This window comes from Bombus impatiens, unplaced genomic scaffold (genome assembly GCF_000188095.3).
Source record: "Bombus impatiens unplaced genomic scaffold, BIMP_2.2 scf_0019, whole genome shotgun sequence".
Taxonomy (NCBI): Eukaryota; Metazoa; Arthropoda; class Insecta; order Hymenoptera; family Apidae; genus Bombus; species Bombus impatiens.
The window spans coordinates 342,773-354,083 of record NT_176438.1 but is presented as its reverse complement, the minus strand read 5'-3'; the positions used below and the strand labels follow the sequence as shown (position 1 = coordinate 354,083).

The 11,311-nt window shown below is 29.8% G+C and overlaps 4 protein-coding genes across 4 annotated transcripts; 2 read left to right on the top strand and 2 right to left on the bottom strand.

The window, feature by feature from the left end:
- The first annotated feature begins 6 nt into the window (after nt 1–6).
- On the top strand, nt 7–3,466 carry LOC100742124 (ran GTPase-activating protein 1). Its single transcript, XM_003484686.4, has 6 exons — nt 7–607; nt 1,186–1,314; nt 1,447–1,866; nt 1,938–2,740; nt 2,821–3,045; nt 3,109–3,466. Exons 2-6 carry the CDS (start codon nt 1,197–1,199, stop codon nt 3,328–3,330), a joined length of 1,788 nt encoding a protein of 595 aa, XP_003484734.1. The 5' UTR covers nt 7–607; nt 1,186–1,196; the 3' UTR covers nt 3,331–3,466.
- A 72-nt stretch (nt 3,467–3,538) lies between these two features.
- Nucleotides 3,539–7,202, bottom strand: LOC100746998 (phosphatidylserine lipase ABHD16A). The gene is made up of 11 exons (XM_003484645.4): nt 7,004–7,202; nt 6,876–6,929; nt 6,171–6,481; nt 5,907–6,091; nt 5,719–5,833; nt 5,496–5,631; nt 5,094–5,258; nt 4,858–4,985; nt 4,583–4,782; nt 4,340–4,491; nt 3,539–4,273 (listed from the first exon to the last, which is right to left on the bottom strand). The coding sequence occupies exons 1-11, from the start codon at nt 7,091–7,093 to the stop codon at nt 4,166–4,168; spliced, it is 1,644 nt and encodes a 547-aa protein (XP_003484693.1). The 5' UTR covers nt 7,094–7,202; the 3' UTR covers nt 3,539–4,165.
- Nucleotides 7,203–8,112: 910 nt separating this feature from the next.
- On the top strand, nt 8,113–9,902 carry LOC100742003 (endothelial differentiation-related factor 1 homolog). Its single transcript, XM_003484685.4, has 4 exons — nt 8,113–8,507; nt 8,599–8,650; nt 8,937–9,097; nt 9,183–9,902. The coding sequence occupies exons 1-4, from the start codon at nt 8,433–8,435 to the stop codon at nt 9,336–9,338; spliced, it is 444 nt and encodes a 147-aa protein (XP_003484733.1). The 5' UTR covers nt 8,113–8,432; the 3' UTR covers nt 9,339–9,902.
- On the bottom strand, nt 9,888–11,232 carry LOC100741884 (proteasome subunit beta type-1). Its single transcript, XM_003484684.4, has 4 exons — nt 10,933–11,232; nt 10,562–10,751; nt 10,224–10,460; nt 9,888–10,151 (listed from the first exon to the last, which is right to left on the bottom strand). Exons 1-4 carry the CDS (start codon nt 11,028–11,030, stop codon nt 9,966–9,968), a joined length of 711 nt encoding a protein of 236 aa, XP_003484732.1. The 5' UTR covers nt 11,031–11,232; the 3' UTR covers nt 9,888–9,965.
- Nucleotides 11,233–11,311: the final 79 nt, after the last annotated feature.

Sequence of the window (11,311 nt, the reverse complement as noted above, 5' to 3'; positions counted from 1 at the left end):
CCGCCGATTTTATTTTGGCTGCGCGACAACACTGCACGGGTTGCCAGCGATGCGCGCGACACTCGCAACCATTCTAATCGAGTAACACTCCAGCCTCAAAACAACCACCAGCTTCTTCCTCGACAATGAATCGTGCACTAGTTTCGATCCGTGACCACATTAACGCAAAATAAGAAATGTCTAACGTGTATATATGGTCTCACCGCCGCGACAGTTTCAGTTTTCCCCTGGTTTTAAAATTCGATTTCATGTACGCGTCTGTGTGCGTACGTGTACGTGTGTTATGTCGACAAGGATAGTTTTCTGAGACGCACTACGCGACGCACGGGTGCGGACTGTGCACTGGTAACTGCAACTGCGGGCGTATGCCTAAGAGAATGAGGAACATAGATTGGTTGATATGTTTCGCGCGAAATTCATTTAATTGAATTGTTGGTACTACTGTCTGGGTTTCTTTTTATTAAAAAGGAAAATCTTTATTGAGATCTTTATCTTCATGAAACTACAATAAAACGCACAAACATACAGAATTGTGTAACATTTAAAGTTCACGTCAGAAATATTAAGGCAGATTCTCGATCCACATTTGCAACGTATCAAGAGAGAGGTAATAACAGACATGTGCATTATTTAATAAAAGGAATCTTTTATGAATATTAATGAGCAATATTATTAGACTACAACACTATAAAAATAAAGCTGCGTTTACATTTTTTTATTTACATTTTGTTCTATATGTTACAATATGCAATTATGTAATAGTACAAATTATAATACATCAATATATAGATAAATAGATTTTATTACGACATAATACACATTTGCATTTTGTTATGACAATTTCTATGACGTATTCCTGATGGACTACTACAATCATAAATGTAAGCACGCGCATTGGCTGAAAATCCCACATATACGTATGTATGTGTGTATATCATACGATATGTGTAGTATGAGAAAATTACATTATGAATTTTTGAACAGTTGGTACATAACTCCCGCGTTTACTAGCGCGTGGTGATGCGTTGCATTTGTATCAACATTATGAATAAGCTTCGAAATTAAGTGTTATTCAAGAATAGTGTTTGTACTTCGAATTATTTGACACTTTATGTGACGAAGAAACACTAAAAAAAGGTTGATCATTACAAGTGTGATTACATTACAAGTGTGATTACATTTCAGTAACTCAAACAATGTCGTCGTTCAATTTGAGCGATCTTGAAGCACAATTACAAGATATTACTGAAAATAATGCCGATAACGGTGTCTCTTTCGCAAAGAAATCGCTTAAACTTGATACTGAAGAAGACGGTAAGTTATTTACTATTTCAGTTTATACAATCTATTATCGTATATTTTTAGTATTTTTTAGAAGATTATACGATATTGTATAAACACTTTGAAGGTTACGTGAACTAAGTGTTTAATTTTCTGTTTAATTAGCATTGGAAATAGTCAAAGCAATACGAGCATGTACAAATCTGGAGTACCTAGACTTAGAGGGCAACACTTTAGGACCACTTGCAGCCAAAGCTGTAGCTCAGGCATTACAAGAAAATGGTACATTAATGAAACGTGCTCTTTGGAAAGATATGTTTACTGGCCGTGTAAAGACAGAAATACCAAAAGCTCTTGAATATCTTGGCTCTGCGCTGTGTATTGCTGGTACTCGCCTCTTTGAACTTGATTTAAGTGATAATGCTTTTGGCCCAATTGGTATTGAAGGATTAGCCAATTTCCTAACTTCTAGTTCTTGTTATACTCTTCGTGTACTGAGATTAAATAACAATGGACTTGGAATATCAGGTGGAAAAATATTGGCAAAAGCATTATTAGATTGTTATAATAATAGTTTCCAGGGAGGTAAGACTTATCATTCATTCTGTTAGTTATTGAAGTAAGCAAATAAATTAATATATTGGAACATCTTTCAGGATCACCTGCCTTAGCACTAAAAGTATTTGTGGCTGGAAGAAATAGATTAGAAAACGATGGTGCAAAGGCGTTGGCATCTGTTTTTGAAAAGTTAACCAGTTTAGAAGAAGTTGTTATGCCTCAAAATGGTATATACTATCAAGGTATAATAGCACTTGCCAATGGATTGTCTTCTAATCCTGGATTGCGAATTTTAAATCTCAATGATAATACTGTTGGGCCAAAAGGAGCCCAAGCAATTGCTAAAGCATTACCAAACTTCCAAAATTTAGAACAACTTAATCTTGGCGATTGTTTGCTCAAAACACAAGGTGCTGTAGTTTTAGCAGAAGCGTTAGGAGTTGAAGGGAGTTATCCATTACTCGCAGAACTTAATTTAAGTTACAATGAAATCAGAACAAGGGGTGCCAATCCCATAGCTCTTGCTATGGCTAAGAAAGAACGTCTTGTAACCCTACAATTGGATGGAAACCATTTTGGTCAAACTGGCCGTACTATTTTGCGCGATTCGCTTATAATTTCTGAAAAAATTGGATCGTTAGGTACATTAAATGATGATGAGAGCGAAGATAACGAAGAATCTGATGAAGAAGATGAGGAGGAAGATGACGAAGGAAATGATGAAAAAGATGAAAGTGAAAATGAAAGCAAAGAAAATATAGATAATAATAAGGACATGATTACAAATGGCAGCATAGTACAACCAAAAATAACTATCGTGGAATTTTTAAAATCACCAACAGGAGAAAAATTATTGCTATTACCAGATGATGTAGTGCAAGATTTTATAACTCACGTCAAAGTAAGTAAATAATATTACATTTTTATTATTAACATTGCCAGCATTGCATTATGTGTAACATTTAGTTTTTTGCATTTCAGAATTTGTCGGAGAATGATGCATCTCCTGAATTAAAATTCATCGAAGAGTTTACAAGAATAATTATGAAAGTATCAGCACTCAGTACAACTGGTTATGCTGACGTGAGACTAAGAACTCAGTATCTTACAGATGCTTTATATTCAAAACTATGTTCTTTTGTAACAGAAAATGATCAGATTTCTGTTTGGAATAACACATTGCTAGTCAACCTAGGTTTAATAAAAGTAAGTATTTTATGTCCTTGAATTACATGTATTTCAAACAAAGATATTTGTTTTATATTTCAGGCTGAAGATAAAAGTAGTGGGAAAATTGATTGGAATTTGGAAGGATGTTTCAAAGCGTTAGAAACAGTTAGTCAAAAAGACTATTTTTTACAAGAGACACGAAGTACATTGAAATTTTTTTTAGAAAATCCAGTAAAAGTGAACAAAAAAAAAGTTATGGATTCGTTTGAACATTCAAAAGACTCTCTTAAAGCTGTTCTAAATCGTATGCAAAGTACGTAATAATTATTGAATTATCTTTTGTATAATTGGTTTACAAAACATATGATATATGGAGATATATCTATTTATTTTTAAATGCTTTGCAACTTGTAAAAATACAAATTATAAATTTTTGCAAAATAAAAGTGTTGCATCACATTTTTATAAGTTTTTTTATATATAAACAATTACATATATATGCACATTACGATTTTCTTTTTCATTAAAGTAAAAATCTTAATTATAAATACAAATTCCTAGATTACAAATACCAAAATTGTATTAGACTGTTCAGCGAGTCGAATTAGTTAAGGCAAACAGACGCACGTGACTGGGTAGGAGCGTATTCACAACCTTCAGATACTACAGAAGAAAATATTGATGCATTGTTCCTCATATATTTAACTACTTGGTATAGTAAAGATTTTTTGGTTTATACAACATATTTTAAATTGTGTAAACTAAAGTTTGACCGGGTTCTCAGTCCATATCGTACATTATGCATATCATAAACCTCAGAAATCAAAGGAAATCAACATCTATCAGCCATTAACTAGAGTCCTTTGTATTTATCATGTGCTTAGCAATCCTAGCCTTACCTTTATTGACTCGACTCATTGAACGGAGTATAGAACTTAAGTAATGAATACAAAAATTTTAGTTGAAGATAATATCTTTATCAATTTGGAATATAAAAAACAGGTTGAAATTCTACAGAATAAATAACGTTTATCAATAAAAATTTACGTCAAATGCATTAAAAATTATTATGACTCTTAAGAGTTTCTATTACCATAAGAATAAGAATCTTGAATAAAACTCCTAGTAATTAGTCAATTATAATATCATGGAACTTTTATTCTGTTATTGACATTGCAGATGCAGGATTCCAACCAGGTTGAAACAAATCCACTGCTAACGGTGTACAATGTGATGATGGTTGATCCTTCATATACATTGTTGCCTAAAATGATAAAGACATAAATTACTAGATATTTATTTTACACATTCCTTAATCACATTTACATACAAGAAATACAATAAGCTGTTGTTTTGTCGTAGAATCACAGTCTTCTCCAAGTGTGGAGGGATACAGTACAATATCACCATTCTTTTTTATATCTGCTCCAATAAGTTTCAGACACTGTTTTTCATCAACCCTTACTGTTTCGATTATTGATTCTATAAAAAATATTGATATGTATTATTACATAATAATGTTGGAAGATTAACTTGGAATCTGTATTTAATAATCTTTAAAATTATTTCTTACTTCTAGTAGATATATCTGCAGATAAAAATCTCACTAAAAGTGTAGCACACCCTGAGGTTTCCGCAAAAATATGTGGATAACGTCGTATTAGAAGTTTTGTAAGCAGCATATTACCACGATTTCCTGATAAATTATTACCACTGGGGGTACATACTACTTCATCTTCTGTTCTTCGTATAAGCAATACCGTGCCATTATATCTTTAAAAAGAAGCAAAAATTATACATTTGTTCATATATATATATACACGATGCTTCAGTAAAATTTTATAGTACCTATTTAATTGCTCAGCAATATTCAAATTGAAATAGTCCCTAATAATGTTTCGTACCAAACCCTCTAGCGACGAGGACATTGTCATAATAGCTAACGGAAGTACATCATCAAATGTAGCATCTAATACCTGTAAAACGTAATAACTTCTTTATATAATAATTTTATTTTTCAAACAATTTACATAAAATTATTTGAATTAAATTAGTGTATAAAATGTGTAATGTAATGATCTTACCAAACTTTGAATAGAAGGATAGTTCATAGCAGCCCATGTTGCAGTGTATCCACCAATACTCCAACCATAAACAATTATTTGTTCCTCGGGGAATTTTAAATGATCGATTGCGAAGCGCATTACGCAATCGATAGCATTCTCTTCTTGAAGAGGATACGGCGCACCCTTTGTAGTCATTTTCATGTCTTACTGTTATCATGTTATGATCGTAGTTTGATTGAAGGAGAAGTCTTGCCATTACTTCAATTACATTTAATTTACATACATGATTGATATTAACTGTAACATTGCCAAAATTTCATCTTTGCGATTTAAAATGAGATATAATAAAGTAACAGCAATTCTTCTCATCAAAGTATCAACATAAAAAGTCATAAAGTTTGATACAAAAGTAATACTTACAGTACTGCTACCAAAACCTGGGTGATTCCAACCCAATATAGAATATCCTTTACTCATTGGAGTTGATATAATACCAGTTTCATAAAATCCACAATTTCCTTCACAAGTGATAACCAACATGTTACCATTTGTTTTCCTATAAAATTAATATATAAATATAGATAAGGATAATGTATCAAAAAATAATATTTTTAGAAAGAAACGTTACTAATGTTTACATTACTTGTTACGTCTGTCAACGAATATAGCATCAATTTCATTATTATCTGCAGTTAACAATTTGTATCTCTCCCCACCATGTTTTATTAAATGTATTCTTCCTTTTAGAAGTGTAGATCCTATATTAATCATAAATTATATCGATATATAAAAGATAATACAATGTATGCAATAATGACCTATTTAACTTACGAAATGCCCAGTTAAGAACTGTTACACTTCCAGGATATATCATCTTAATAGCAAAAGTGTGAGCTACAATATACGATAAAAATTTACAAGGCAATGTACATATAAATTCTTTACCAGTTTGCCTTTTTATACGACCACTAGAAGCTGCAATTTTTTCTAAAGTCAACTTCTCTTTAGCTGTAACCCTATAAATACAAATTCAAAATATTATTCAAAATCAGATATATATTAGTTTGATATTAGTTTAGTAAGAAGAATATATACTTTTCTATATTTCTGATGTCAAAATCTACAGGTCTTGCCCAGAACTCAAATTCATATTTATCAAGTTCTTGCTTTGTTTCGGCATTATAATGTGCATTTACTTCATTCAGTGTTTTCAAGAATTTCAAATATATTGGATTATTGGCTCTAGAACAACCACGAGCTGCTAATGATGCAATAAAAATTGCACTAGCACTTGCTGCTAATTTGCACAAGAAAGAAATATTCTCTGTTATAGAATTGCTGTGTTGATAGAAAAAGATAGCCACTAATGGAATTGTATATAGACTTATGGACCAAATTGCTGCAAACTGAAATAAATTTATTAACAGATTTGTTTCACAGACGGGACATTTGTTTCCATTATGTAATTAATTTCATGATAAACAATTATCATAATTATCAGACTGCAAATTTTTATGCATTTATATGAGAACTGAAAATACAAAATTGCAATAACATAAAAAAATATATGACACATCAAAAATATAATACTTTCTATAACACTTGGTAATAAAACAATTTTCCACAGAGGTTCCAAATTTTTAATTATATTTTCGAGGATATAAATTTGCATAAAAATCCGTAGTCTATTGACGATTGATCATATCAATTTCTAGAAACACAATTAATATTCTTAATGGATCAGTTTATGTTATTAAAAATAAAATTTGAACATAATCTTCCTTTTAATGAAATACTCACGCAAATTACGATTTGATCACCCCATCGTTCTAAACTGTTAGGCTCATATGATTTCTGAAATAAATTAATAAAGACATAACCTAAAAATACACTAGTCTAATAAATTTTGTGTAATTATTAATAAATACCTCAACTAAACGACCGATCCATGTTATTTCATAAACTTTAAAAAGGCGAGGACCAAAATTACATTTCCAAAGTGTGCGAATGAAAGACATTTCTCATTTGTTTCAAATATTTCAAACAAATCAACGTTCCAAATCGCCAATGTAAAATACGGGACACAGCAACTTAGCAAATCATGCACATAACATAAGAAAACAAACCGTTACGATTGGTAACGTATTTGTTGGATAGATGCGATCATATGGTCTAAAAAAAAAAAAACACTATTAAATTCGTTTATGATGAATATATTCTGCTCTCTCTCTTATATAACAATAATTTATAATGGTTTAAACATAATTGTATCATCGAATATTATAAAATTTCTACGAACACTTGTTGGTAAATTTCTAAATAAAATTGATTTGATAAAAATATATAGTTTTACCAAATTTTGTCTCTTTAATAATTTATTATTTTGTTACAATTTAAAGGAAATAATGAAAGTTCTATGTTTTACAGAATTAGTAATTACATTTTTATTGTAAATTATTATTAGATTATTGGATGTTTATCTAATTTCATATTTTAATAAAACTGACTATAAAGAAGTGGGGCTTAAATAGAGATTTGTTTCATCTATTAAATATTATAACGAACATTTTAGTTTTGATATTTTATAAATTTTACATACTAGGATTTTGTATAATATTGACTTTAAAAATTTCTCAAATATATAAAAATCCGTGGTCTAGTTTTTACATATTTTCCAATTTATTGTCAATTATCCATATGTATTATAAATGTATAATGATCCATAGTATAATTATTACATATTTTTGAATGTATTGTTAATTATCCGTACTTGTCATAAATGTGTAAATGTGATTCACTGTCTAATTTTTTTGTTACCTGTTGTAAAATTTATTCGACATTTTTGAAAAAACTTTACAAATGATCCCTATCAGATAAACACAAAAATCAATAAAACAAGAAACATTCGCAGAAACTGCTTATACATGAAATCGTTATAATTTTGAATAATATATTTATAGCTATTTAAACACCGCGGTCATTTGATTTATACGCATTTCGTAAATATAGAAAATCAATTGTATCTATGTATAATAGTGCATGATCTTGCATAACAAACGACCTATTGCAAAAATTAATAACTAGTAAATTTTCAGTAAAAATTTATAGTTAAACGAATAAAAAATAAAAATTGTATCATTCGAAGCGTGTGTTTGAAATAGTATGCGAGGAATTGGACAATTTGGTTGTGCATGGGTCGATTCTGGGTCCGTACGTTAAATCGTGCTTTTTGGAACGTATAGAGAAGTTACTGGAAGATTCAGAACAAGTATATACGATAGTGGATGTGGATAGTATTACGTGCGACATTGATAATACAATTTTTCATTTCTATCGGCATATTCAACTTTTTTCAATATGTCAGATTGGAATACCGCTCCTATTACATTACGGAAACGTCCACCAAAAGCTTCAGTACTTAAATCAGAACAGGTAACTTTTTACGGTAGATATTTTCCATCTATTTTGTCTAAGATGATCCCTAGACCAATATCTATTGTTGTGTAATTGTATTTATTTACAGGCAGTGAATGCTGCACGTCGTCAAGGATTTGTGATCGAAACACAAGCAAAATGTATGTAATTCTCAAGATTGTGTATTCTTAAGATTTGTATTATTAAATCTTAGGAATACATATGTATATGTATACATATAATTCTCTAAATTTCGTTTCATTTCAAAACATGTTTCATATGTTTGAATATTATGAGGCTAATATGATGCAATACAAGACATTGAGTTTCATTATATTATTTACATTTTTTTCTTGGCATATTATATATATTTTAATTTATTTGAAAGTTAATAGGTAAATTGTTTTTTCCTTTGAAATATATAAATAAATTGTTCTTTTTTGTTAGGGGGTGGAGGAACAAATAAACAACATGTAGCTACTAAAAACACAGCTAAGTTGGACAGAGAAACAGAAGAGTTAAAACACGACAAAATTCCACTTGATCTCGGTAAATTAATTCAACAGGGAAGACAAAGTAAAGGATTATCTCAGAAAGACCTAGCGACAGTATGTTATTATTTATGTAACTCTTATACATATTTATGTTGTTATGTAAGATATATTTATATATATTTGTTACTTTTTTGTATAGAAAGTAAATGAAAAAGCACAAGTCATCAATGATTATGAAGCAGGTCGTGGAATTCCAAATCAAATGGTGATTGGCAAAATAGAAAAAGTGTTGGGAATCAAATTGCGTGGTAAAGATCGTGGTAAACCATTATCACTTCCTGGGAATAAAAAGTGAATCTTGAGAGGAACAATCTGTATTTCTTACCTTTATATATTGTTCCCTACACAGAACTGCAAGAAATATTGTAGGATTGAGAATGACTCTCACACTCTTTACCTTTAGTTATTTTATTATATACTTTAAAATAAAATATTATTTTATTAAATATATTACTGTCTATTGTAAAGTAGGTTGTTATAGTATGCCTTTGTGTACAGAGTACAAGGAGTGCATTCTTATTTAATTTTTAAAAGTTATATATGTGTTCAATCTTCAAATATGCAAACATTAATTTATGAATTATAATTTGTCTACCGTTTTGTTATATTTTTAAAGTACATCCGACTACTATTATTGTGATATACATCTATGAATAATATTTTACAATTTGGTTAATGTAGGCTAAATAAAATAGTATTAATGCAAATAGAAGTAAAAGGTCTATATGTGTATGCATACAAATCATTGGTTTGATAGCATTTATACACACACATACACACTCATTTCAATGTATAATATGATACAAATCACAATAGTTGTATATAAAGATAAGAAATTATTAAATAAATATTAATTATACTTTTTTAGCGTTAACTTTATTCATATAGAAATTTGATAGTGTATAAATTTTATTTCACTCCATTAATCTTTTCTCAATTCAAAGGTTGAATCCTGTATGCCATCTTTTGTTATAATTTTGATACTTATAGAATCACCAGTGTAAATATCTCTTTCTGCAGCTGATATGAAAACATCTTTTATAATTGCAACAGCTTTTTCTTGAGTTAAAGGGATAGGTTCAACACCTTCTTGATTTTTATATCCAATCTAAAGAAATATATTACTTTGATAGGTAGTTAAAATCCAATTTAATATAATAATAGTACTGCTGTTCACTACCTGATTGTCCAGAAGAGGCTGCAGAAGAGCACCAGCAGAACCACCCGCTCTATATTTTGTTACTTCACAATGTCCTATGGGATCATAACTGTATACGCAACCTTTACCATCCTCATCTAATCCACCAAGAATGTTGCTCACATAATAAGGAAAGAAACGTTTATAATATAACATTGTTGATAGCATCTGTGCAACTGCTAATGTTGGCATTTCTTTTTGGTGTTCATGTTCATACATCTATCATACATAAAAAAGGTTATTAACAATTATTAAGATTATTAAGAAATATTTTAACATTAAATTGTAGTAATTAAAAATGAAACTTCATCAAACTTTACCTGCATTCTTGCAGACAAAAGTCTAGTTAAAGTGAGCGTATCGCACCAGCAGCCTGAACAACCCAAAATAGTTTTAGATGACAAAGGGAAGAGTTTTTGTTGTTCACGTGTATAAATGGAAAATCCTGTACTGAGACGTGTATCTGCTGCTATTACACAGAAATCATCTCCTGCAAGGGCTATGACACTCCTATAATTATAACAAAAGAAATTTCTATATAAAATGAATTTGTAATAGTTTGAATAATTATATTATTACATTATTTAAAATTCACAATTATATTATTTATGATAGAAAAATATAATAAAATATATAAATATATAAATATGATTCATTAATGTTAAGAAGATATAGGTTATGTACAACTTACCCTCCGTTATCAGCGTACGGACTGAAACTTTTCATTTTTGCTGCTTGTGTCTCGTAATCAGGTAACGATCTTCCCGAATTTTCACTTAAAAGAGCCATTTTCTTTAATGTTATTTTGTAAACTAAATCTTAATCACTCCTCAACCTGAATGACAATACACTTTGCAGTGAAAATGGCAAGCAAAACAGCACTTTTCTCACATATAAACATGTATGATTGTCATACTTATGATTGGCTAGTTCATGCTTATCTCTACACGAATACACCAATGGCAATAAAATTACTTTTAAATTTTGCAAGTGTACAACAAATTACAGGTACTTTCAAAAGAACTATAAAACACATATATACATACTTACGCCTTACATATTGTTTAACT

What these genes read in the sequence shown, in the direction of transcription:
- LOC100742124 (XM_003484686.4), top strand. Translation starts at nt 1,197, where the DNA reads ATGTCGTCGTTCAATTTGAGCGATCTTGAAGCACAATTACAAGATATT. An exon ending in ACTTGATACTGAAGAAGACG is followed by an intron (nt 1,315 to 1,446) that starts GTAAGTTATTTA and finishes CTGTTTAATTAG; the next exon opens with CATTGGAAATAGTCAAAGCA. An exon ending in TAATAATAGTTTCCAGGGAG is followed by an intron (nt 1,867 to 1,937) that starts GTAAGACTTATC and finishes AACATCTTTCAG; the next exon opens with GATCACCTGCCTTAGCACTA.
- LOC100746998 (XM_003484645.4), bottom strand. Translation starts at nt 7,093, where the DNA reads ATGTCTTTCATTCGCACACTTTGGAAATGTAATTTTGGTCCTCGCCTT. An exon ending in TTCGTTGACAGACGTAACAA is followed by an intron (nt 5,632 to 5,718) that starts GTAATGTAAACA and finishes TTAATTTTATAG; the next exon opens with GAAAACAAATGGTAACATGT. An exon ending in ATCCTTCTATTCAAAGTTTG is followed by an intron (nt 4,986 to 5,093) that starts GTAAGATCATTA and finishes TACGTTTTACAG; the next exon opens with GTATTAGATGCTACATTTGA.
- LOC100742003 (XM_003484685.4), top strand. Translation starts at nt 8,433, where the DNA reads ATGTCAGATTGGAATACCGCTCCTATTACATTACGGAAACGTCCACCA. An exon ending in GATCGAAACACAAGCAAAAT is followed by an intron (nt 8,651 to 8,936) that starts GTATGTAATTCT and finishes CTTTTTTGTTAG; the next exon opens with GGGGTGGAGGAACAAATAAA. An exon ending in CTCAGAAAGACCTAGCGACA is followed by an intron (nt 9,098 to 9,182) that starts GTATGTTATTAT and finishes TTTTTTGTATAG; the next exon opens with AAAGTAAATGAAAAAGCACA.
- LOC100741884 (XM_003484684.4), bottom strand. Translation starts at nt 11,030, where the DNA reads ATGGCTCTTTTAAGTGAAAATTCGGGAAGATCGTTACCTGATTACGAG. An exon ending in CCGTACGCTGATAACGGAGG is followed by an intron (nt 10,752 to 10,932) that starts GTAAGTTGTACA and finishes TTATAATTATAG; the next exon opens with GAGTGTCATAGCCCTTGCAG. An exon ending in TTTTGTCTGCAAGAATGCAG is followed by an intron (nt 10,461 to 10,561) that starts GTAAAGTTTGAT and finishes TATGTATGATAG; the next exon opens with ATGTATGAACATGAACACCA.